At 46.3% G+C, this 26,709-nt stretch overlaps 2 protein-coding genes and 1 non-coding gene across 3 annotated transcripts; 1 reads left to right on the top strand and 2 right to left on the bottom strand.

The window, feature by feature from the left end:
* Positions 1 to 5,390: 5,390 nt before the first annotated feature.
* Positions 5,391 to 5,984, bottom strand: LOC131226824 (uncharacterized). The gene has a single exon (XM_058222546.1). The coding sequence runs from the start codon at positions 5,982 to 5,984 to the stop codon at positions 5,391 to 5,393; it is 594 nt and encodes a 197-aa protein (XP_058078529.1).
* An 8,893-nt stretch (positions 5,985 to 14,877) lies between these two features.
* On the top strand, positions 14,878 to 14,949 carry TRNAP-AGG (transfer RNA proline (anticodon AGG)). The gene has a single exon. It is a non-coding gene; the product is annotated as a tRNA-Pro (tRNA).
* Positions 14,950 to 18,065: 3,116 nt separating this feature from the next.
* LOC131227183 (probable auxin efflux carrier component 1b) lies at positions 18,066 to 26,479 on the bottom strand. Its single transcript, XM_058222926.1, has 6 exons — positions 24,499 to 26,479; positions 22,414 to 22,720; positions 21,957 to 22,042; positions 21,709 to 21,866; positions 19,743 to 19,819; positions 18,066 to 18,533 (listed from the first exon to the last, which is right to left on the bottom strand). Exons 1-6 carry the CDS (start codon positions 25,670 to 25,672, stop codon positions 18,461 to 18,463), a joined length of 1,875 nt encoding a protein of 624 aa, XP_058078909.1. The 5' UTR covers positions 25,673 to 26,479; the 3' UTR covers positions 18,066 to 18,460.
* Between the last annotated feature and the right edge of the window lie 230 nt (positions 26,480 to 26,709).

The following is a 26,709-nucleotide window of genomic DNA, read 5'->3' on the forward strand; positions in this document are numbered from 1 at the left end:
CATGTAGTCTGACTACAGTCGCCCACACGCTCTCGCCCAGATCCATGGGATTAGCCTCAAGGCGGTCCTACCAGCGAGACCGCCTTAACTCTCCTTGTTTTCTTGACCAACCCTAGGTTTTGGAAGGTAGTTCACAATATGTCAACGGACAGAGCCACCAACTAGTAAAAATCATAATCATGTTCTCACACCTAAATCATATAAATCAAATCGTCTAATAAGCAAGTTAACACAGTTTATGAGCAATGGTGCATGTGTTGTGTGTGTTGGTGAGGAAGTTGCTCACTTCCTACAACTCATAGAAACAACAACATGAGAATTGATAAGGCACACATACTATAAGGCATCATCATATGAGCAATCCAACATATCATCCACAAGTGATAATCAAGTTTCAACAAGTCATGTGAGAAGCAAGAATAGCATCATGCGAGGAAATCAAATAAACATACTAATCCATACCATTAAAATAGACATAAATTTTTAGGTTTCCTCTACACTCTCTAAATGCATCAACCAAGCAATCATAATCATTAAACTCATATTCAAATTGGTGCTAGGCCACCTAGGAGTAATATTCCGCACCTATGGCTCGTTGGAGATTCGGAAAAATGCCCTAGGAAAGAGGGCTTCCGGGGCGATCGGTCGGAATCCCTAAACCAAGCTATTGCATGTTAGAATTCCAAGCCAAATCCACATTACTACATGAATTTCAAGAAGGATGAGTGAAAACCTCACCTAGGCAACCCATGGACGGTTGTTGAAGCTAAGGAAAGGAGTTTTCTCCTTGCAAGAGAGGTAGGGAGTTGGAAGGGTTGGCTCTCTTGGGAACCCACTTGTTCAAAGGTCCACCTTGGATCTCTTTCTTCTCTCTTTCTCCTCTTTACTCTCCTTTACTCTCCTTCTCTCTTGGTGGTTGTAGCAAATGGGAGAGAGTTATGAGAGATAAGGGTTTATTCCCTAGACTAGGGTCCTTTGGCCTTAAGTTCCCTCAAATTCCCAAAGTAGCCTACAAAGTCCCCCTTTTAGAGTTGGAATGACCCTACCACTCCTTTGGCCACCAAATTTGGTGGGTAGGTGCCCTATGGTCCGATTAGGGCCCGTGTAAAATTTGGGAGCAAACGGATGGATGATTGTGGGATTTGAGTCAACGGTTTTGATCTTTAAACGGCCCTGTGGGATCCATTTTGGTGATTTGAGTAATTCTAGTGGTCCTCAGGCTATGAAATTTCTAGGATGGATGCTTCATGGCCTGATGAAGGGCCGTGTAAAATTCAGGGACGATCGGACCTGGGGTTTGATCGTACGGGTCCGATTTGTGATCGACGGTCACCGACCCACGATCGGGTCCCAAAGTTGGTGGACGGGTGTAGGAAAATCCATTAGACCTCCACCGTAAATATGGAAGAGATCCGATGGTCGGATAGCCTGGAATCTCAGTTTCATTTGCAAGTGCCAGATTTTGGTCCTGGCATAGGTGGGGTGCGCTTAGTCAGTGCCAGATCCCACTTCTGAGTGTCCGCTGGGTCCGCGGTCCGCGGTGGTCCACAAGCCCAGTGAGATCTATGGTTCCCTAAATTATTAGATTTTTCTGACCTTTCGGCGTCGCGGTATAGCCCGTACGGGCTGTTGCTCAGTGTAAATGGTCATCCAGCTTAACGGCCCGCACTTGGTCTTGCCAAGGCCTGTCTGGTTTATTCAAATGGGCTAATTCTAGGTTAATTAGTTTATGGTATCCCTGCCATGAATGTTTTAAACGTTCGGTCCTACGAAAAATCCTACGTGGACGCCTCAGGACACTGTACCGATTGGACGGGATGTTACAATCTACCCCCCTTACAAATAAATTTCATCCTCGAAATTTGTACCTGATCATATTGTTGAAGCAGGGATGGGTAATGCTCGCGGACTTCTGCTTCCGTCTCCCAAGTGGCCTCTTCTTCATCGTGATGGGTCCATAGTACCTTGACCAACCGGATGACCTTGTTGCGTAAGACATGCTCCTTCCTATCAAGTATTCGAATGGGTCGAAGAATGTAAGTGACGTTTTCCTTAAGTTTCACATGTTCCCACTTGATGATATGCGAAGGATCGGGGACGTACTTCTTCAACATTGATACATGGAAGACGTTATGCACTCCGGCTAGAGGTGTGGGTAGGGCCAAGCGATAGGCGACCGTACCCACACGGTCTAAAATCTGGAATGGCCAGATGAACCATGGCGCAAGCTTCCCTTTCTTGCCAAAATGCAAAACGCCCTTCATTGGGGAGATCTTGAGAAATACGTGGTCCCCAGCTTCAAATTCCAAGTCCCTTTGCCTTGTGTCGGCATAGCTTTTCTGTCTGCTTTGAGCCGTCAAGAGGCAGCGCCGGATAATTCCAATCTTTTCGGTCGTGATCCACACCAGATCCAGTCCTAGCAAACCCTTCTCGCCAATTTCCTCCCAACAATGTGGGGCTCGGCAGGGACGCCCATACAAGGCCTCATAAGGCGCCATGCTGATGCTAGCTTGGAAGCTATTGTTGTAGGCGAACTCTGCATATGGGAGGCAATCATCCCAACTCTCTTGGAAGTCCAGAACACAAGCACGCAACATATCCTCCAAAATTTGGTTCACCCGTTCGGTTTGCCCGTCTGTTTGTGGGTGGAAGGCGGTGCTAAATTTCAGTTTCACTCCCATAGCTTCCTGAATGTGGGTCCAGAAGATCGACGTGAAGCGAGTATCCCAGTCTGACACAATCTCCAAAGGGACACCATGGAGCCGCACTATCTCCTTGATGTACAGCTTAGCCAAGTCATCGGCGGAGCTAGAAGTCTTGATTGGCAGGAAATGGGCTAATTTGGTTAGCCTGTCCACAATCACCCATATCGAGTCGTGCCCCTTTCTAGTCTTGGGTAACCCGGCTATGAAGTTCATAGATATGAAGTCCCACTTACATTCCTCTATAGGCATGGGCTGCAACAAGCCCGGTGGTCGGCGGTATTCAGCCTTAACTTGTTGACAGGTGAGGCATCGGGATACATATTCCGCTATTTCCTTTTTCATGTTGTGCCACCAATAGGTTCCCTTTAGGTCCCGGTACATCTTTGTACTACCAGGATGCATCGCTAACTTGGAATTATGGGCGGCATTTAGAACTTCTTCTCACAATCCCTGGAGGTTGGGAACATAAAGGCGACCTCTGTACCACAATTCCCCATCGGTGCCGACTCTCCATTCGGACTTCCCATCGTTATTAGCCCCTTCCCTCATTTTCTTCAATAGCTTGTCGCCCGCCTGGGCTTCAATGATTTTACTATCAATCATTGGCTGGGCTTGAACGTGGGCTATGAACTCATAAGGTTCCTCCACTGTCAGCTTCATGTCGAAGTCCCTAACGAACTCCACCATGTCCCACTCTCTCACCATTAGCGGGGCCGCAAACTCGATTGTCTTCTTGCGACTTAAGGCGTCTGCCACCAAGTTGGCCTTGCCAGGATGATATGAGACGTCAAACTTGAAGTCTTTCAAGGTCTCCATCCAGCGACGCTGTCTCATGTTCAGGTCTTTTTGGGTGAAGATGTATTTGAGGCTCTTATAATCAGAGAAGAGCTCAAACTCCTCACCATAGAGATAGTGCCTCCATATCTTCAATGCGAAAACTACCGCCGCAAGCTCAAGGTCATGAGTAGGGTAGTTTTCCTCATGCTTCCTTAACTGTCGAGACGCATAAATAATCGCCCTGTCTTTTTGCATGAGTACACATCCTAAACCCACATGGGAGGCGTCGGTATAAACGGTGTACTTGACCCCTTGCTCGGGTAGCACAAGCACAGGTGCTGACGTCAACTTGTCCTTCAACTCTTGGAAAGCCGCCTCTGCCTTTTCATTCCAGGCAAATTTGAGGTCCTTGCGATTTAGATGGGATAGCGGTCGGGCTATCTTCGAGAAATCTCTAATGAATCTGCGGTAATAGCTTGCAAGGCCAAGGAAGCTTCGCACTTCCGTAACCGACTTCGGTTGCTTCCAATTCTGTACCGCCGTCACCTTGGCGAGATCCACAGATATCCCTTCCTTAGACACTACATGACCCAGAAACTTGACCTCCTCCTTCCAGAAGGCGCATTTTCTAAACTGCACAAACAGTCGATTTTTCTCTAGGGTTTCGAAGACTGCCCTTAAATGCTCTCCATGCTCTCCACAGCTCTTTGAATAGATTAATATGTCGTCGATAAACACGATGACGAATCTGTATAAGAAGGGCCTAAGGATTCTGTTCATGAGGTCCATGAAAACCGCTGGAGCGTTGGTGAGTCCAAACGGCATAACTAGAAACTCGTAATAGCCAAAACAGGTTCTGAAGGCCGTTTTCTGAATATTCTCGTCCCTAACTCGCAACTGATGGTACCCTGATTTTAAGTCGATCTTGGAGAAATATTGAGCACCCCTCAACTGGTCGAACAAATCGTCGATTCTAGGCAACAGGTATTTGTTCCGAACCGTCATTTGGTTCAGCCTTCTGTAATCCACACATAGTCGCAAAGAGCCGTCCTTCTTTTTCACGAATAGGACCGGGGCTCCCCATGGCGACACACTGGGTCTGATGAAGCCTGACTCTAGCAAGTCGTCGATTTGAGTCCGCAATTCTTCTATCTCACATGGAGGCATGCGGTAGGTAGGAAAGGAGATGGGCTTGGCTCCAGGAACCAAATCAATCGTGAAGTCTATCTCACGTCGAGGGGGTAGTCCAGGTATGTTTTTAAATACATCCCAAAAATTCTGGACCACGGGTGTGTCCGTTATCGAGGGTCCAGAGTATCCGTCCTCCAATGAAGCATAACACATAATCTTGCGTTCGTAGCTGACCTGGACCGGAAATGTGAGGGAAGAGCCGTCGTCCTCATATATCTTCACGGTCTTTGCATCACAATCAATTTCTGCTTTCATCATTGTCGACCAGTCCATGCCCAGGATGACGTCGTAGTGGAAGATTTTGGTCACCATCAAATCCACGTGGGCCACCTTGCATCTCAAGTCGATGGGGCAATTATAACATATCTTTGTCGCCTCTGTAAAAGTGCCAGCGGACGCAATGATCTTTACCCCCACGAAGGGGCTAGGGCGTAGCCCTAAATGTTTGACAGTTGCGTGAGATATGAGGGAAGCAGTGGACCCGGTGTCCACTAAAAGGAATATGGGAGTACCTTGAATGTGGGCCGTCACCTCAAAGGCCGTAGGAGTAAGGATTGCCGCATCTTGGCCCTCAACCGCTAGGGCATGCACCCGAGCCTGCTATGGATAATTTGGCCGCTGCATGGGCCGCTATGGCGGTTTAACCTGAGGCGGTGGTGGATGCCGAAACTGCTGATTTGGCCCCATTGCCCGCAAGGGCGGAATCTGTAAGGCCGGCTATGGAGGCCTAATGTTGCACTGCAACGATGTGAATCCGAGGTCTCTCATCCTCGTAAAACAGTAGGGCTTGGAATGTCCCGCTCTCCCGCAATAAGTACATGTCTGGGCCGGTCGCGTAGAAGGGGCCGGTGCGGTGGCTAGTTGGGGTGGTGAGCTAGGACGGGCCCTTTTTCCTGCGAAAGAAGAGGACGGTCCCTCCACCCTGTTTCGTGGCCCTAACTGTGAGCTGTTTCGGGCAACCCGCTCTTCATCCTGCTCCGCCCTGATGGACATCTCGACAAGCTCGGCGTATGTCCTAATGTTGACGCAACATATCTTGGAGCGAATACCGCTCCTCAGCCCTGCCGTGAACCGCCTCATCTTGATTACTTCGTTTGCCATCATTTCGGAAGCATAGCGGGAGAGTTCCGTAAAACAGTTCTCATATTGGGCCACGCTCATCCCCCCTTGCTGAAGACGGAGAAATTCATTCTCCTTCTCATGTTGATACGTTTGAGGGAGATAATTTCCATTGAAGCGGGCCTCGAACCCCCCCCCCCCCCCCACGTCGATACGTGGCCCTCCGGGATGGAGCGGAGAACGCTTTCCCATCACAAGTCTGCCTCCTTCTCGAAGAGGTAGGAAAGAAGCTCAACGCTCTCTGCCTCAGTGCAATGGAGAGGCCTAAGTAGCTTGGTGACCCGATTGAGCCAATACTCCGCTTCCTCGAGGCGGTGGGTGCCTGTGAACGTAGGCGGTCTGTACCGTTGGAACCGCTCAAACGAGTTACCCACGTTATTTACGGGTGCGGTTAGACCGAGTGGCGTCGGTTGCGGCACTCCCATGTTTTGGGCCATGGCCCCCATCATAGTGGCCATCATCTGCTGTTGTTGCTGCATGTTAGTGACCATCATCTGTTGCTATTGTTGCATGAGGAGCAACATTTGGTCCACTCGATCCATAACCGGCGGCGGAGGTGGTACAGATGCCGCGGGCTGCGGTGGCGGAGCATTCGGGGCCGTCTCCTGGGTAGTGCTACCCGTATTCTGAGATCCATTTCCGCCAAGGGGGCCTTACGGATCGTCAGGGAGGAGGTCCCTCTCTACTAGGCCGCCATGAGATAGGCGGATGAATCGGCCCTCTGGTCGAGGAGGCATCCCTGTAAAACATCCTTGGACAGATTAGGTGCTAAAACATCTATCGCACTCAGACTATGCGTGCATATGCAAGATTTATACACAATTCATTGGAGCATATAGGCGTCACTCATACAAGCATTTCCACAGCAATAAATAAAAAAACTTTCCGAGGAAATCCATAACTTCACATTGATTTCAAAATACCATGAGTATGGCCAATTACATGTGCAGTATGGATTACAAGCATTACAATCACGCCAGACGAAAGGAAAATGCAAACTAGTCAAGCAAGGGTCCTAACAATCTCCTAGTACCTGAGTTTTGACCTAATTAGCTTAAACAACTACTAGTTATCAGTACGAAGGCGGGCTACTCGTCTGAGTCGGGCGACAACGGGGGCGCTTCTTCCCCCTTGCTGCAGCAGATTAGGGCCTTTATGGCTCGGTACATCTTCTTGTTCCATTTCTCTTGCCTCTCCTGGTTCCTTGCTTGAGTCTCCCTGATCTGTGTCACCTTTACCTTAAGCGCATCCAAGCGCTCACGAACGTCTGGGATGGTAAGCGGTTCCCTGCCAGCTCTTTCGATCTCATCTGCTCCCCGTTCCCCTTCAGCTTCTTCCTCCCCTTCGTCCTCGTCTTCGTCCCCTTCTTCCTCGCTTCCGCCACTATCACTTTCTTCTTCGATTGGATCCCCATATCGATCAATGTGGGCCTGTCGCTGTTTTGGGCCTATCTTCATATTATTCAACATGTCGTCTCCCAAGATCAGCGTCGGTATATAATTCTCGTCCGATCCACCCACGCCATACTGCTGAGCCAGCCGACAAACTAGACGGCCAAATGGGAGGCATACGTCTTTCCGAGTTGCCCTGGCGGCCCTCACGATCTGGTGGAGTACTATGCTAGGGAGACATACGTCTGCTCCCTGGCCTACCTGGTATAAGAACTCCACCATATAACGGGAGCACGGTGCGGTTCTTCATCCTTGGATAAATATTATGAGTGCCAATGCGGTGAAGTATGCGGTATTCTGGGGTCAAGTAGGCCGCACTCAGGCCGACTTCTCGCCTCCATTGGACAGCCTGCCCGCAAGGGAAGCGTGTCCGCTCGTCACGGGCCTAACTCGTATCCAGGTTTCCTTCCTCAATCTGCACCTCTCCCTGTGGCACGCCCAGCACGTCTACAATGTCCGCCACCCCGAACGAGAACCTCTTACTTCCCATCACAAGGTCAAAGCCTAAGGGCTTGAGTTTTGGATTTCTGATCCGCACGTAGAAGGCTCTAGCCCGCCCTTCATCCGCTTGGGAGTCTCCATAGAATATCTGGCCCCATCCCTTTTCCATGAAACGACCAAGTAGGGCGATATTATCGAACAAGTGCTCCTCTACGGAGGCTTCGTAGGCAACCCTGTGTACTTGAAAATTTCTCACGTCTTCCACGGGCGGTTGAGACGCTTGCCTCGCAAGAGCCCCTTGAGAGTCGTTCTTCCGCTTTGATCGGGCTTCCGAGATTTGCTTCCCCTTTGTGTCGGCCCTTTTCTTGCTTCGCCTTTCCCGGCTCGGTCCGGGCTCGGCGGGAGCCGGCCTCTTCTTACCCATGAGTGATAAGATCACCGGGATGGAGAAGAAGGAGATAACGGTTGCTAGAATAGTCATTTCCTTTGGCTAAGGTGGATTTGGGGTCGAGAGATGTAGGTGGATCGTTGGAGGAACGGCCTTATAAAAGGCTTGAGGGTAGGCCTAGGAATGGGTTTAATGTTGGGCTTGAGAATGGATGTAAGGGTGGATTTTTGGAAAATGATGGGTTGAGGGAAGTGGAAGTGGAGAATGGGAATGAGTTGAGGAATGGGGTTTGGAAGAGAAGATGTGATGGTGGAGAGAGTGAGAAGGGACGAAGGGTGGAGGTAGTTGAGAGGGAAGAAGAAGAGGTGGGATTTATGGAAGGATATTGGAGAATGTTGGGTTGGAAATGAATTTGGGAGTGAAAGAGGGGAAGAAGGAGGGTTTTTTTGGTCCCTTAGGTTGCATTAGAGTGAGCCTCACTCTAATTTTTAAGGGCCCAAGGGAAGAGATCCCGTTTTTGGGTCTGGGCGGGGCCCACGCCGGATGGGTGGGGTCTCGCGTGCACGCTGGAAGGTCGGGCGGGGTGCAACGCCGAGCGGGCGGGGTCCCGGGCAGCTGCTGGACTCCGGGCGGGGTGCAACGCCTAGCGGGCGGGGTGCTGCACCGGTCGGGCGGGGCGCTACGCCGAGCGGGCGGGGCGAGCGCGAGCAGGCGGGGTGCGCGCGGGCGACAGGCGGGCGGGCGGGGTGCGCGCGTGCGCGGACAAGGTCGGTGCGGTCCACTTGTTCCGCCATTTCCCGGCCACCCGTATGACCCCCGAAAAAGTTCTATATATGGATTTGGGGTAGAATGAGCAGATCTACGCATTGGGCTCAGCGGCGTCGTGCGATTCTTCCCGGTTTGGATCCAAAATTTAATTTTTTTCTACCTCCTCTCTAGTTCCCGCAGTCTCGCGTTCGCCCCTACCTAATTTCCCCCGACTGGACTGGAGTTAACACATTAGGTCCGATATTAGCTCCTTCGGACCTGGGTGAAGGCTTACACAGCCCAAATCACTCAGCCTACGGTTCGTCTCTATTCCGCCGACTTGGCTAGCGGCACTACGTTGCGCTAACTTAGGTAGCAAGACTAGTTCCCTATTCCCCATCCGGAAGTGGGAAGGTTCCTAGGGTTTCGTAATTCCTACTATGTAGCCTCTCAAGTCAGCAAATGCGTTAGCGGGTTCATGATCCACGACCCAATTAATTCCAAACCTTGCTCTAATACCAACTTGTAACACCCTAGAAATCGGGGGTCGCGCATCCGCTCGGCTCCCGAGTTCCCGAGAGTCACTATTAACAGATTTTTATTAATTTGCATTTAGTCTATTTAAGTTGCGCAGCCTGAAATTCTCTGAACATGAACATGAACATGCAAGTCTGCTGAAATGAAAGAGGTCGATGTATATATGTACAAGTCCAAAAATAAATGGGTCGCACAAGGCGTTGCCCAATCAAAACTACAAAAGAATATAATGTCCAAAAGAATGAGACTGAACCCATTGCCCAGCCATCCTATCTCGCCCCTCAAGTAGGCGGCGAACCCTCAATCAGCTGGAAGTATGATAGCTCGTCCTCCTCGTCCAGGCTCGGCTTGCCAGGCTCCTCCAGTCCCGAGTCACCTGCATCTATAAAAGGGTCTGGTTGGTGTTTTAAAACACCGTCTCAGAGTGGGAGTGAGTGATCAACTCAGTGGGTGCTATTAATCTCAAGTTATCACAGGCAACAATTTTAACATGATTTTAATGAAAAGCAGACAATCACATACGCCTAAGTAATCTTATTAATGCACATGTATGCAGCATGACATAATGCATGCCCTCACCACAACGCTCCCTCGTGCGACACTATCTAACGATCGCCAATGCCAACACTCCCTCAGTGCGACCTCGACTGCCGAGTCTCCAACCTAACTAATGCGATGTAATGCGGTCGTGTTAACCGAGTTCTTAGTTAGGTTTATTCATCCAGCAGATTGGAGAAACTGGTACACCCCACCTATTAATGCCCTGATCTGAGTGCGAGGCCAAGGCCTCCCAATGCGTGAGGCCAAGCCCCCGCAGTTTGTGATCCCGTCAGGTTCCTCATCCCCGACTTCAAGCACATGAGGAGTGCCAATAGAAAGGGGATCGCTCGCGGTCACTACGGGGAGGCGCGGTACCCCAGCGTAGGCCGACAGCTCGGACACAGTGTCCCATTCCACCATGCCCGGCTCACGAGGCTGTGGACCAAATTCAAGTAGGTTATCGATGAGCTACAACGGTTGTAGGGTGTCCCAGGTTCCATACAAGTGTGAGCAAACAGGGTTAACAATCAAGGTTGGTCAGATGGTAGGCTAGACCGCACGAGCCCAGGCAAGGGCGTGGCGGAACGACATCGGGTGCAAGCAACCCATGTAGTCTGACTATAGTCGCCCACACGCTCTCGCCCAGATCCATGGGATTAGCCTCAAGGCGGTCCTACCAGCGAGACCGCCTTAACTCTCCTTGTTTTCTTGACCATCCCTAGGTTTTGGATGGTAGTTCACAATATGTCAACGGACAGAGCCACCAACTAGTAAAAATCATAATCATGTTCTCACACCTCAATCATATAAATCAGATTCGTCTAATAAACAAGTTAACACAGTTTATGAGCAATGGTGCATGTGTTGTGTGTGTTGGTGAGGAAGTTGCTCACTTCCTACAACTCATAGAAACAACAACATGAGAATTGATAAGGCACACATACTATAAGGCATCATCATATGAGCAATCCAACATGTCATCCATAAGCGATAATCAAGTTTCAACAAGTCATGTGAGAAGCAAGAATAGCATCATGCGAGGAAATCAAATAAACATACTAATCCATACCATTAAAATAGACATAAATTTCTAGGTTTCCTCTACACTCTCTAAATGCATCAACCAAGCAATCATAATCATTAAACTCATATTCAAATTGGTGCTAGACCACGTAGGAGTAATAGTCCGCACCTATAGCTCGTTGGAGATTCGGGAAAACGCCCTAGGAAAGAGGGCTTCCGGGGCGATCGGTCGGAATCCCTAAACCAAGCTATTGCATGTTAGAATTCCAAGCCAAATCCACATTACTACATGAATTTCAAGAAGGATGAGTGAAAACCTCACCTAGGCAACCCACGGACGGTTGTTGAAGCTAAGGAAAGGAGTTTTCTCCTTGCAAGAGAGGTAGGGAGTTGGAAAGGTTGGCTCTCTTGGGAACCCACTTGTTCAAAGGTCCACCTTGGATCTCTTTCTTCTCTCTTTCTCCTCTTTACTCTCCTTTACTCTCCGTCTCTCTTGGTGGTTGTAGCAAATAGGAGAGATTTATGAGAGATAAGGGTTTATTCCCTAGACTAGGGTCCTTTGGCCTTAAGTTCCCTCAAATTCTCAAAGTAGCCTACAAGGTCCCCCTTTTAGAGTTGGAATGGCCCTACCACTCCTTTGACCACTAAATTCGGTGGGTAGGTGTCCTATGGTCCGATTAGGGCCCGTGTAAAATTTGGGAACAAACGGATGGACGATTGTGGGATTTGAGTCAACAGTTTTGATCTTTAAACGGCCCTGTGGGGTCCATTTTGGTGATTTGAGTAATTTTGGTGGTCCTTAGGCTATGAAATTTCTAGGATGGATGTTTCATGGCCCGATGAAGGGCCGTGTAAAATTCGGGGAGGATCGGACCTGGGGTTTGATCGTACGGGTCCGATTTGTGATCAACGGTCACCGACCCACGATCGGGTCCCAAAGTTGGTGGACGGGTGTAGGAAAATCCATTAGACCTCCACCGTAAATATGAAAGAGATCCGATGGTCGGATAGCATGAAATCTCGGTTTCATTTGCAAGCGCCAGATTTTGGTCCTGGCATAGGTGGGGTGTGCTTAGTCAGTGCCAGATCCCACTTCTGAGTGTCTGTTGGGTCCGCGGTCTGCGATGGTCCACATGCCCAGTGAGCTCTATGGTTCCCTAAATTATTAGATTTTTGACCTTTCGGCGTCGCGGTATAGCCCGTACGGGCTGTTGCTTAGTGTAAATGGTCATTCAGCTTGGCGGCCCGCACTTGGTCTTGCCAAGGCCTGTCTGATTTATTCAAACGGGCTAATTCTAGATTAATTAGTTTATGATATCCCTGCCACGAATGTTTTAAACGTTCGGTCCTAAGGAAAATCCTACGTGGACGCCTCATGACACTGTACCGATTGGACGGGATGTTACATGTACGTTCCTTGCTCAATTCTTGTATGATGTTTTCCTTATAACATGTTGGATGCACTAACCCTTGTGTGTTTTTTTTGTACTATGAGATATATGAATGTTTGACTACCTTACTAACCCACACAACACACATGCATCTTTATTTCATAATATTATTAGCATTTACATTGTAAAAAAATCTTAATTTTTATGTTTGGAAATATGAATACACGATATCACTTGTGTTAGTACATAAACCTTGATTGTTGAAGTATTATTGAATATTATTAAACCCCTGGGTTGGTCAGGAATCTAATGTGAGAGACAGTGGTCCCGTTGGTAGGACTATCCTGAGGCTAAACCCGTGGAATTGGGCAGGTGTGCATGGGCGACAGTAGTTGGATTACATGGGTCGCTTGTACCCGATATCGTTTGTCACGTACTCGCCTGAACTCGTGCGGTCTAGTCTACTCACTGACCAACCATGTATGTTAACCCTGTCTACTCACGCCTGTATGGAACCTAGAACACTCTTCAACCATTAAAGTGCATTGATAACCAATTGAAACCGATCCACTGACTCGAGAGCCGAGCATGGTGGAATGGGATACTGTGTCCGAGCTGTTGGCCTACGCTGGGGTGACGAGCCTCCCCGTAGTAACCGCGAGCTGTCCCTCTGCTCAGCACTCCCCATGTGCTTAAAGTCGGAGATGGGGAACCCGAAGGGATTAAGGATCGCGGGGTCTTAGCCTCACACGTTGGGGGGCCTTTGCCTCGCAATCAGTTTAGGGCATTGACATCGTGGGGTGTACTAGTTTTCTCAATCTGCTGATTGAATGGACTTAATCAAAAACCCAAATAACACGATCATGACCGCATCGCATTAGTTAGGTTGGCGACTCGGCAGTTGAGGTCGTAATGAGAGTGGTTGGTCATACGTGATCGTTGGATGGAGTCGCTCGAGGGAATGTTGTTGCGAGGGCATGCATCATATCATAATACATGCATATGCATAACAAGATTAGTTAGGATGTTATGAATGTATTGTCTTTCATTAAATTCATAATATAATTGATGTTTGTATAACTTAAGACTAATAGCACCCACCGAGTTGATCACTCACTCCCACTCTGGGACGGTATTTTAAAACACCAACCACTCTTCAGTAGATGCAGGTGACGTAGAGTACAAGGAGCATGGTGGCGCGAGTCTGGATAAGGAGGACGAGTTATCCTATTTCCAATTGATGGGCGGCTCGCCCTAGTTTTGCCGGCGGACTTGGATCGCTAAGTAGGAGACTTGACGAATCATTCCTTTGGACGTATTATTTTTTTGTACTTTTGTTGAGCAACACCTTATGCGACCCATAGTTATAATTTTTGGATTTGTAAACATTTAGCCTTTTCCATTACAGTAGACTAGCTGTGAATTGTAATTCATGTTTCAAGTAATTTCATGCTGCGCATTTAAACCTGATTAATCATAAAATAATAAAATTGATTATAAGTGATACTCGGGAACTTGAGAGTCGAGTATATGCACAGCCCCCAATTTTCAAGGCGTTACAGATGACATTGAAATTTGAATTTCGATGTCATCAAATTCTATTTGATGTAATACTTAGTTTATGTTCATTTTGTTACTGGACTGTTTAGGTCTATTTTTCAATGCTTGTCCTTGATTGCATATCGATGCAATCGTGATTTTTTATATATAGTTCATGTTTTATTTCCTTTGATACTCCAAGTTGTTAAAACTAAGCTTACCAAGGATATTTTGAAAATTGTTATAGGTAAGATTAAGTTTTCCGAAGTCATATACCTCAAGGGTTTGGTCAGGGAAGTGAGACTTTAGTTACCTATGTGGAGTGCTCAGACTTCTTCTTGGTTGGGTTCTTGGTCTTGTAATCTTCAGCTTGGGGCTCACCTGTGAGACTACCTCAACACTCACGTGATTTGACAAACTAGGGTACTTTCATGTGAGACATTTCATCAGTGTATATTTTGCTGCAGATGAGATGGCACAAGTGGACCCATAGATCCATCAGGCGTAGAAATTGAAGTGGCACATATTCATTGAATGTGGACCGTTGGTCAGTCCTTTAATCCGTTCATGTTTTCCTCCAGGGCTGGCCCACCTATTTCTCTCGAGTTTGTTTCCACAACAAGGCTCACCAATGAATACATTAGCGGCGCAAACACGTGCCTTGTTGGTATGAGTAGACAAGACCAAGAGCGTTTATGCTGACTCATTAATTTTACACGTGGCAAATGTGCACGAGATCTGAACCGACCATCATGTAAGGCCCACTTCTTTTAGGCCAGTTCCCATAAATCCCACCGATTGAACATTCCTAACAGACAAATGAACTAGTGCTAGCTTTCTTTCATAGCCGTTTACCTTTTTTAAAAAATCCCATCAGTAGAGCGGTTAGGATTGCAACTTGGATCTTTTAAAAAAAATAAAAAATAAAAAATCTGGCCCATTGAAGGTAGAGTTACCTGATGATCGGTTTGGATACGTGGACTAGATATCATTTTTATATAAACAAAAACCGCAGCATTCACAACCCAGGGCATTTGGTCTAGTGGTATGATTCTCGCTTAGGGTGCGAGAGGTCCCGAGTTCAATTCTCGGAATGCCCCATGTGGATTTTTTTATCTTTTGTCTATCATAACCGTTTATATTGTGGGCCAATCATCGATCACAACCGTTTATATTGTGGGCCATGGATTGGTTAGGGTATATGAAAATCGTTTTGGGAATAAATCCTCGTCCCATAACAGATTTTTTGTGTCGATCGGGACCGTTGATATGGTGGGCCATGGGAATCGTCGGATATGCAACCTTGGCTGCTCAATCAAGTGCATTTCGGTGATTGGTGGGCCAGACAAGGCTAGTAGTTCAGCAGATGCAATTTTTTTATTGCCATTATTTGGTTGGCTTCGTTCAGCCGTCCATTTTCCAGATGAAAAATTGGATGGCTGGGTATTCCAGTTGTGAGGATTTTTTTGGGTATCGTCGATCCTCATAGTGGGCCAGCAGATCGTCAGTCGCAATCACCCCATACACGTGCACGATTTGATACTCGGGCAGGTTGTGCTGATTGATACGCAGGTTATCAGATATTGTCCCACGTGGCATACGTAACTCAAATTAAACCGTTCGAATTACGTGCACTGCTTGGTAGGACACAGACTCAAAATCAGATGGAATGAACGATCCTAAACATTGATTGGTGAACTGGTTTTTTGTTGGAACATCCTATACGTCCATCCACTAAATGTTCGGCAATAGTCTATTTAAGAAGCCCAATCAAAGTAAATTTCGAGTTTTGATTTATCTGAAAGAGGCCCTTGACTTGGACGGCTAGTTTTACTTTGCTTGCATCCCTACTATAGAATTTCTGATTGCATGCATATGGACCACCACACTCTGCCAGAGTATCAAAGTTTTTCTCTTGTGGGACAGTGAGGGGAGGGAGATGATACGGTAGAGCCATCTCCCGCAGGACACGTGGCAATGTGATGTATCGAAAGGGTCCAACCTTGGATGGATGCATGCGTTTTAAAAACAAAGATCATGAGATAATCCTGTCCGTCTCGTTTTATACATTTTGTCCCAATGCATATTCTCACTGTTTTTAACTGTTTTTTTTTTTTTCTATCGCCACTTTAATGGTCGCAGATTGGATGGATAGGATTGTCCATAGCCATGCATTTGGGGGACCTGATTTGCACATCACAATGCCACGTGTACGGTTTTTCCATTGTCCACGTCTGTGTAACCTTATGAACTGGTTGGATGACAAATAAACATCAACCGTAGGCCCTAAGAAGGTTTCGACGGTGGATGTCGTTATTATGGTGTGGTACACTTGAGACTTAGATCTACCTCATTTTTGGTGTTGCATGCTAAAATGGTATGAAAAAATGGATAGACGGCATAGATAATCACATAAATCAAGGATTGCCCTCGCAGCCACAGCCTGTTCCGAGAGCTAGAGACAGTTGGGGTAGTACCTAACCCGACCATCCCACGAAATTGGTGGGGCCCACCTTTAAAATGCTACGGGCTACATAGTAGCAAGGCCCAGAAGAGCTTTTAAGCCCATTCCAACCCCAGATGCCATGATGACATGATCCAACGGTTAGATTTTAAAATTTCTTTTTCTTTTTTTCTTTTTTTTAATTTTAATTCTTCCTATAAGTAAGATGACCTTTATCCAATCTAACAATGACACCCAAGGTCTCTCTATTCAAGGCCCACTTGTTCGGAGCATCCAAGCCGTCCATCAGCTGGTACCGTGTACATGCCTGGCCAAAGGCATCATGGGCCACAACCATCCAAGCCGTCCATCAGCTGGTACCGTGTACATGCCTGGCCAAAGGCATCATGGGCCACAACCATCCAAGCCGTCCATCAGCTGGTACCGTGTACCTGCCTGGAAACGGATTGGCTACTCCCCCTGACACCAGCCCCGTGGCTGGTGGTCGGTACTCTGTGGGCCCCGTCATGATGTATGTGTTTCATCCATTCCGTTCATCCATTTTTGCAGATCATTTCATGGCTTGATCCCAAAAATGAGAGGAATATAAATCTCTGTTAGACCACACCACATGAAAACAATAGTAATTGGATATCCACCATTAAAATCCTCCTAAGACCCACTATACTGTTTATTTGATATCCAATATGTTGATTAGGTCATACAGGCCCAGATGAAGGGAAAAAAAACAAGAATCTGCTTGATCCATAACTTCTATGGCCCCAAAATGTTTTTTAATGGTCGACGCTCATGCAACACTGTTTCATGTAATGTGGTCCACTTAAGATTGAGATATATCTCATTTTTGTCTTATAATGTAAAATGTTCTGTAAAAATAGATGGACGGCATGGATGAAACACATACATCATGGTGGGGCCCACAAAGCACCGTCAGGGGGAGTAGCCAATCCGTTTCCGTACATGCCTGACCAAAGGCATCATGGGCCACAACCATCCAAGCCGTCCATCATCTGGTACTGTGTACGGTCAACAATTACAGCCACCTTGAATTGGATTTGCTAATGACAATACCACACCTCTCCATCACACATTCTACACACCTCACACGCGCCGATTTGGCATGCGTGTGGGAAATCTAAGCAGCAGAGAGAGTGGCGCCCACCGTAGAAGAGTAAGGACGAAAATCAGGACCGTCCTTCAGGAGGTCCGTGTGTTCGCGTTGAATACGGACGGCTGCCTATTCATTTCGTTTGACACTGAGTGGACGAGCCCTGTTTTTGTCTATACCACAGAGGGGCCCACCTTATGAACGCCTACAGATGTTCCAAAGTGCCACGTCAGCAGCTATTCCGCGTGTAACCGGAAAGCATGCGCGCGTGGTACAACAAACCCAGACAAACAGCAATACACAAAGGAGAACTAATCACCTACAACCGGCTGTATGCTAACTTATAATGCAACCCCATCTTTGCCGCCAAAATTTCACTTGTCTTTAACATCAGATCCAAGTAAAAGGTGGGCCCAATAGGAATGATCGCCTGCCATGAAAAACAGGCCAATCCATTCATCAGGCAGGCCACACCATCCACGCATGATTTCCAAAACGGGAGATCTTCATTGTGGAGTCCACCGTTTGTATTGGATTTTCCTGCACAAGAGACGCTTTGGCCGCCACCATGAAATTAGCATGCAGCTTGATGTAGGTGATTAGCTCTCAAAATAAAACAAATCCCATATTACTCTGGTCACCAGTTTATCATAAGACACGTGGCACAATCACTTTAATTAAAAAAAAAAAAAAAAAAAAGGGCAAAAAAGTCAAGTTCCCACATCGCCCATTTTCACTTTCAAGGACCGGGAATCTGTCAACTACAAACATTTGGATCTTTTTCTTTCTCAAAAAAGAGGGTGAGAATTTCAAAAATCTACTCCCAACGGTCATTTTTCTTTTCTCTCTTACTCTCCTCCCTACTATCATTTCTGATTTTTTCTTTTTTTTTCTTTTTTTTCTTAGAAAGGGCTTTCATTCTCCTCTAATTAATTTCACAAAATTCAGTCAGATCAAAGCCCAAAATCCATCAAAAGGGTAGAAATTACAGATGATTTTTGTTTTTTCACCTTGGATTGGTTGATTTTTCTCTCTTTCTTCAGCCTTTCAGTCCCAGTAAAATGTAGTAAACTAGAGTGATGGGGAGTGCTATTAACATCCCAAATATAACTCTGCAACCAATTCGAAATACACAAATGAACATTAGCTTCTTCTTCTTCTTCTTTTTGTGTGTGTGCGCGCGCTTGTGCAAGAAATCTAGGCTGCTCATCAGATTGGCCCAATAAGTATGTATCATGCATGGCCTGAAAATTGGCAGTCGGGCTCACACGCACCTAATGACTGGATTGGGCCTGAATTTCTAGCCACTGAAGACTGAGGCATGGTTTGCCATAACGGCTCTTACAGGGTCATAAAACAGTTACATGTTACCCGGTCGTAAAGGTCATAACAGCCACTATGGAAATAAATGACCCATAACGACTACTATAGCCCCCTAGCAGAGCCCGTTCTGCCCTCCGTAAAGGCCGTAATTGCTCCATAGCAATTCATTACAGAGCCAATACAGGTTTTCCATTTTTTTCCCCAATAAAAGAGAGACCGTAACGGCCATTATGAGAGTTGTGATGGCCGTTATAGCCCATATCATAAAGGTAACGGTGGTGGCTGTTACAGCTGCCGTTATCGTTACGGAATACCTTGGTGTGAGGCCACCTGATGAGAGCTCACACATACGCATGCAAAATCCATTCTGATCATTGGATGGGACCCAATGGATGGTGTTTGTGGCCTGAAAATGAGGGGGTGTGGTCATCACAGTCACACATGCACAGATATATGGGACGGTTATGGAATTGATCAGAAGTTCACATTCGCCATACATGTGTGGTCCACCTATTTTGAAACACCATAGAAGGTGAGGCCCACCTGATGAGCTAGGATTCATGATCCTACATGCAAACATACATGGGGATGACACTATCAAAATGCATCCAGTAGACACATGCATACCTGCGTATCATTCCATATCCTCCAAATCGTGGACCCCATTATGAATGTAGGCATCTCAACCCATCACCAGTGGTTTGGAGAATCCTCACCATCCGATTGCTGGAAATTAACTGGGTGTGTTGTGATCAACAGTTCAAATTTAATAGGGCCAAACCAGATGGTTTAGACAATCTGATCAGTGTGACTTCACACGCCATGATGGGCACCACGAGATTTAGAAATTATATGGTCTGGCATAGAAAAATGTAGTCACTTGCACAGTTGATGGCAGGGCCACCATGCTTAATCAACAGTGATGTGTGCATGTGCGTACTTCATATGTATGGATGGATGTAGAAATCAGAAATGAGGCAGAGATTAAGAGTTCTAACCCAGTGCTCAGTATGTCAGGATGCACATTGTATTCCTTAGCAAAGACAAAAGGAACGATTCCTTGAGGAAGAGCAGCCTGTAAATTCAAAGATCAAAAGATCAAAACCAACAACAGCAGCCTGTAAATTCAAAGATCAAAAGATCAAAACCCACAACAGCGGCCTGTGAATTCAAAGATCAAAACCCACGACGGAAAACTCCAGCAAACACTTGCATTTCTCTAATCTTGTTAAAATGAGTTTTCTCTTGGATCTGTTCTATATAGCTCTATTTGTTGAGGGGTACTAGGACTGGTAGGACAAATGGGAAAAACCAACCTGTGGGGGCCAGCTGATGGGTCCACATAAGCAAGGGTTAATACCAGTGGACCTTGCTTTGCTTAGTGGACTGATCGGCAAGATTAGGGAAAGTCGAGGAAAAAGCTGATGTAAGTGGTAATTTCAGTGGGATTGTACAAGTTAATCAATACAAAAATGCTAAGAGATGTTGAAAGTTTGATCAGGTATCCAGTCTATAAAAATGGGCCACTGCTCATTTCAGTGGGCCCCACTCAAGATGGCTAATGGACCAAAAATCTCAAAGACGGGAGAGTCCTAACCCTTAATGGAAGATCTACGGATAGACATTTAAAGGAAGTACATCAAATATCCAGACTAGAATTGAAAAAGGCCAAAGATTTGGTTTGATGCTAGGGCTTCAAAATCTATAAAAGTGGGCCACACACCCATGGGACGGCTTTGATACCACTTGTAAGGCCCGACCCAACAGCACAAGATACTGTCTGCTTTGCCTAAGCTCACGGCTTTAAAATGCGTCTTTCCAATTAAGGACTGATATTGTCCGCTTTGGGTCTTGATCGACTGGTAGCTCGCCTAGGCCCGGTGCTCCGGTGGCCCCTCCCACATCAGCCCAGCCAACCCTCACGGATTTGTTCCTGCACAACGGAAGCATGGCCACACACCCACAGGACGCGTTTTATCTGTTAAGGAAGGAGCACACTTATAGCCACCACAACTTAGGATAGCGCTTCCGATGTGGGACAAAGTTTCACCTTCACTATGTGCACAGTAGCCTGCCAACCACCTTTAAGGGTCCGCCCACATGCGAGCCCGCCCACATGTGACCACAGTGATGGGGCGTCACAATAATCCTAACCCTTCATGGAAAACTAGCAAATAGACAATTGAGAAAGGAAGTACATCAAATATCCAGGCAAAAACTGAAACGGCCAAATATTTAGTTTGATGCTATGACTTAAAAATCAGTGGGATTTTGGACAGTTGGGTGCATCCACAGTGATATGGCCCACCCCATCATTGGCCTTTATCACTAACCCATTGGCCCCACCTGTACCAGTTGAAAAACACAAGCAAAAGTGTCTGGCTGAATCTACTCAGCTAAGTCAGACATCCAATGCCGGCGATCTAAATTCCAACACAAGTAATCCCAAGTTGTATGTTTGATCATTCACCTCTGAGAGATTAAATGTCACGATACAACCATTTTTCTCAAATATCGCCACTGGTTTTCAGGTCCAAACTGTTGATAGAATTCACTCACCATGGATAGAGGATGTCCAAAAATGTTCTAAGATCAAATAATCTTATCCATCCAATCGATTACAGTTAACTTGGACAGTACAAATGTTTTTTCCCTAACCATTTTATTTTTAGGCCACCGATCCAAGGGTCAACAACCATCTAATCCAGGAAAGTTTCAGACATTAACCATCCATTGTGGATTCCTTCAAACAAATGGTCGGGATCTCTGACCTACATGTTACTTGTGCAAACTGGCACATAATGAAACTATTCACATTCGGATGTATCAAGACCTTGTAATTCTTCTTTAATGCTTGCTGCATGAAGAATTTCGGGTTTGATTTATCAATATCAGGTGAATCCATCGTTTCCATCTTATTTTATATTTTCAGAACATGTGGTTGTTGGAGTTGGTTATGTTTACCTGAACAATGGCAATGTGTAAGAGAACCCCACGCAATCCAACAGCAATCGAGGCTGCGGCCATTACTGCTGGGCCCGTGAGGAATCTGACGGCCATGGCAAAGGCCGCAACCGAATTCCCACATGCAATTATACGCGGCTGTAGTGCCATGAACAAACCTGCAGTTACCCAAAGATGACTGTTAGTTCCTCAAATGCACAAGCATAAGAATGCCGAAATTTTTTGAGCTTTGGGGAATGGGACCACACCGAGACTGAACATGGCCATTCCAAGACCCGCATCAGAGAGAATCGCTATCGAGCGGGCCACAATCGCAGGCATTACAATCCCCCATCTGTAAAAGATAAGCTGTAAATCATAATGACGAAGAGACAAATGAGGAAATACATAATATTTGGTTGATCATATAATTCAGCCCATGACATGTAGTCCTTGGGCCCACCTTAGTTATCCATATTCAAATTGTTGGTCCCATAGTAGATTGAGGCGCCCAAACAAAATATCTCCACCAAAGAGATTGTAAACGTCCAATTGGAACTTGTTGAATGTGGACTAAGCATTGCAAAAGCCCACTCCATCTAATGGTGGGATCATCTGATAGGTGTTGAATGAAAAAGATCTCGTTCTTTCAATCAATCATCATGCAATACCTCCAACGGAAATGAGATGAAAGAAAAGGCAAGCTCTAATAGGAGGGATTCATACTTGTAAGAAACTAGAGACCAAATTAGGCCAATGAGGCTCGAGTAAGTGTTTGGGTTCCTGATGAGCTTCCTCCAGACCATGATCAGGATGAGCCGGGTCATCACGCTGGCAGGCGGCATCGAGGTGGGCTTTGTGTCCACATGGGCCCCACTCTTTGGGTGAAGCTCTGCAGTGGAGCTCGACCCAAGCTTCGAGAGGCTTGGGCCATCGTGGTCTTTATGAAGAGACTCACCACCCCGGCCCACGGTCCTGTTTCCAAAGCTGAAATCGTCGCGACCGTACTCATCATAGGCATCATGGTTACAATCTAAAATCAGCAGAATAGAGGATCAATGCATAAATCATGCAACAATGAAAGGAGAAGATGAGAATAAGAAGGGGAGAGTGGAAATGTGCAAGTTCCATCTGCTCATCACGTGGGTCACACCATTTATGTTCCTCGGAGAAAAAATCAGGCTGGCATGATCATCAGTTGGGCTATACATAAATGAGAAGAGTGGACCGTTGAAACAAATCAATAAAATATCCACATACAGCATACACATGTGGCCCACCGGATAATGGACAGGGGATGCCAAGTTCTGTGGGGGCTCACTGTGATGTTTGTGTTAAAACAGTCTGTCCATCCCTTTCACCTGATCATTTTTGGACATGAAGTCAAACATGAGGGAGATCCAAAATCAAGTGGGCCACAATAAGAAACAGTGAAGATTGTATTTTCCACAGTTGAAACCTTCTTGGGGTCCACGGAAGTTTTACATCAGGCTGATATTTGTGTTTTCCCTCCATCCAGGTGGAAATCACCGTATGAACGCATGAGATGGCATACAAACATTATGGCAGGCCCCAAAAAGGTTCCAACGGTGGGTGTTAAAATCCCCACTATTTCCTATGGTGTGGTCCACTTGAGTCTTGGATCCCCCTCATATTAGGCTTCATGTCCTGAAATGATCCAAACATCATGGTGAGTCCTGTAGAGCTTAAGGTTACAAGGGATTCCTTAACTCCAGGTTACAGGCAAGTTGCGTCCTTAGACACCTCATCTTTAGGTCAACGCATGCTTACGGCGGGCCCCACTTGATGAATGGCAGGGATCTTGTAACAGTGCAAGCAAAGAGGATCATCAATACCAGTTTGCAGTCAAAGAAATAGTTACTAAAAATATTAAAGATAAACAAAATCATGTGAAATGCTGCACTACAGAAACAACAAACAGATCAACATAAGCTGCAACTTTGAAGATTGGAGCCCTATCCAAAAACAAGAAAATAGAAAAATCACCAAAAATCTAAAAAGAAGACATGAGGAACACAAGATGAAAGAAATAACAATAATGCCATTATAACAGAATAAATAAAAGGACAGAAAAAAAAAAAAAAAAAAAAAAAAGAGGGAAGAAAAAAGCCCATATGAGTAGGATTGGCTTAGAACAAAATCTCATTGAAATCACAGTAGAATCTCAGATGGAAGAAAGAAAACGACAATAGGAAAGATGGAAGAAAAAAGCCCCATGTGAGTAGGATTAGCTTAGAACAAAACCTCATTGAAATCACAGAAGAATCTCAGATGGAAGAAAAAAGCCCCATATGAGTAGGATTAGCTTAGAACAAAATCTCATTGAAATCACAGAAGAATCTCAGATACCAAAATAAGAGAAAATCCAAAAACCCAACAAAAATCACTTCATACAAAAAAACAAAACAAAAGAAAACAAGCATTCCAAACATCAGATTGCATCAGACAAGCCCAACAACCTGACCTCCAACACATCAGCATTCAGAATAACAGAAAATCCCAAAAATCCAATAAAAATCAGTTCATCTAAAAACCAAAACAAAACAAGCATTTCCAACATCAGATTCCACCAGACACGCCCAACAACCTGACTTCCAACACATCAGCAATACAAAAAACAAAGGGCCCACAGGAAAATAACACATACCATTTACAGGAAAAATCCAATCCATGAAATCAAAATCAAATCAGCTCCAATCATCAAAACACACCCAACATATTTCAATAAACAAACACTATAAAATCAATAATACCAATCAAAGAAATCAAAACAAAGATTCAAATGCTGACCTTTTGAATGGTGATGATCAGCTGAATGAGGTACCCCACCCAGCTGCTGCTGAGGATGCTGCTGATCATTCCCAAGTTCTCCTCCTCTAAACACATGAATTCCACCTTCGGAGACTGGCGATGCACTCGAGCTCCACACAAACATGTGAAGATCCTTCCCACCACCCTCATTGCCATTCACCTTCTTCTTCGCCCCAGCAGGCGCCACTGGCGAAAATATCCCTGCGCTCGGCGGCACGGGGTAGCCGCTCCCCTGCACTGCATTGCTGGGCTGATAGACCCCGTTCGCCGCCCGCCCGCTCTCTTCATCATAGCCCAAATTCGCCCCGAAATTCGACTGTCGTGGGCTCACATTGCTCGTATTCCTCCCATTCACCATCGAATAGAAATCCGTGTGGTTGAAGCTCGAACCCCTTGGCGTCGGATTCCTCGACGATTGCAGTGAGTATATTTCAGCATTTGTGAGATTCGACGGGCGAGGCGTTAGAGAGACACCTGAATTGAGACCGTGAGATCGCCGCGAGAAGATTTCCGACCGTGAGCTTGTCGATTTCCGGACTGTCACATGAAGCTTCCCATCTTCGCCGATTTCAGCTTCTGTTTGGAGAGGCTCCTTCCCATCCAACGAAATGATATCAGAATCGACTCTGAAGGAAATGATCGAACCGGCGGTGTCTGGAAACTGCTCTACTATCAGCAATCTTGCGCCTCTGTATTCAAACAGGAACAGCATCAAAGTATACCAGATAATGCATTGGAGGACGACGATCTGAACCATCAAACTGCCTGAATCTGCGCCGTACATTCCCTTCAACAAGGGAATTCCCATGACGAGAGTGTTTGGGAGCGTTGAGAGAGAAAAGAGTGTAATTGTCCATTCAAGGCAGCCTCTTGAGCTGGTCTTAGTCCAGATTGCAAGAACAACTAAGACCATGATCTTCTGAAGAGTGTCTGCCGCGATGAATCGTAAGTTCATGGCGTAAGGGTTGTTTGTGGAGATGAAGTGGAAGGAGAGGAGCGGGACTGCGAAGAGGGCGACGAAACGGTTGATGCCGGAGCATTGATCGGGTGTGAAGATCTTCCACCATTTCACGGAGCCGTAGGCAAGGATCATCGCCACGTAGAGTGGGACGACAGCGGTGAGGACGTGGTAGAGGTCGGAGCCGGTTATCATCTTCAAGAATCCTTCGGATATCCGACGGTTGGGATTGAGTTTGGGGAACTTGAAGGAGACCCAAGTGAGGAAATGGGGTGAAGGAGAAAACCCGGATGGGGAATTCAAAGAAGAGAAGGAAAGTGCTGGTTTTGACGATTTTCTTCAAGTATCGGAAGAAAAAACCAGTTAACCCTTTTTTTTTTTTTTTTTTTTTTGAGAATTTGGACTAACACTCAAGTGAGGGAATGAGGTGAGGAGGAAAAATCTACAAGAGAGATTTTTCAGAACAGATTGGAAAGGGCAGTTGATTTTGAAGAAAACAGAGGAAGAAACCCCAAGTGAGCAAAAGAGGTGAATAGAAGAACCCAGATGATGGGTTTCTTTCTTCTTCAAGAAGAGAAAATTTTCCGGTGAGAAATGGCCAGAAAACCGGCAAGGAGAGAACAGGGCGGTTTTCCGGCGAGAAGGCCAGAGAAGGAAATGAGGTGCAAGTGAAGAACAGGAGAATGGGAAAGAAGGGAAAGAATCACATCAACCCATTTGAGGGGTTATGGATTCCGTTTAAAATAAGCCGGAAAATGACAACTCCGGTGGAAATCAGTTGTTTTCCGGCGAGATTATGCCGGTGCAAGGATATGTTAGGAATGCGAGTTTTGTAGTTAGTGGAAGAAGAAGCAAACAGTAAGTAGGGAAGTTTCACATGAGGCTGCCGGAAACAACTTCTCCGACGAGCCGGTCGTCAGAGAGATAGAGATAGAGAATGGAGCTAGAAACTCACATGGAGTTTGAAAGCTTTAAACGGAGAGAGAGAGAGAGAGAGAGAGAGAGAGAGAGAGGGGGGGGGGGGGGAATGAAGTTGTACAGAGAGTACGGAAGGTTGAGAGAGGGGAAATGAAGTTGTATAGAGAGTACGGAAGGTTGAGAGAGAGGGGAAATGAAGTTGTATAGAGAGTACGGAAGCTTGAGAGAGAGAGAGGAATGAGAGGGGGGAATGAGGGGAGTGGTGAGAGGTGTTATATTTATGTGCTTTTAATGGCAGACAAGAGAGAAAAGAG

Source organism: Magnolia sinica, chromosome 15 (genome assembly GCF_029962835.1).
Source record: "Magnolia sinica isolate HGM2019 chromosome 15, MsV1, whole genome shotgun sequence".
Taxonomy (NCBI): Eukaryota; Viridiplantae; Streptophyta; class Magnoliopsida; order Magnoliales; family Magnoliaceae; genus Magnolia; species Magnolia sinica.

Excerpts from the sequence above, each read along its gene's own strand:
- LOC131226824 (XM_058222546.1), bottom strand. The coding sequence starts at position 5,984 with ATGGGAAAGCGTTCTCCGCTCCATCCCGGAGGGCCACGTATCGACGTG.
- LOC131227183 (XM_058222926.1), bottom strand. The coding sequence starts at position 25,672 with ATGATAACCGGCTCCGACCTCTACCACGTCCTCACCGCTGTCGTCCCA. Across the intron at positions 22,721-24,498 it reads TGATCATCACCATTCAAAAG|ATTGTAACCATGATGCCTAT; the intron begins GTCAGCATTTGA and ends TGCTGATTTTAG. Across the intron at positions 22,043-22,413 it reads TGGTCTCTAGTTTCTTACAA|ATGGGGGATTGTAATGCCTG; the intron begins GTATGAATCCCT and ends TATCTTTTACAG.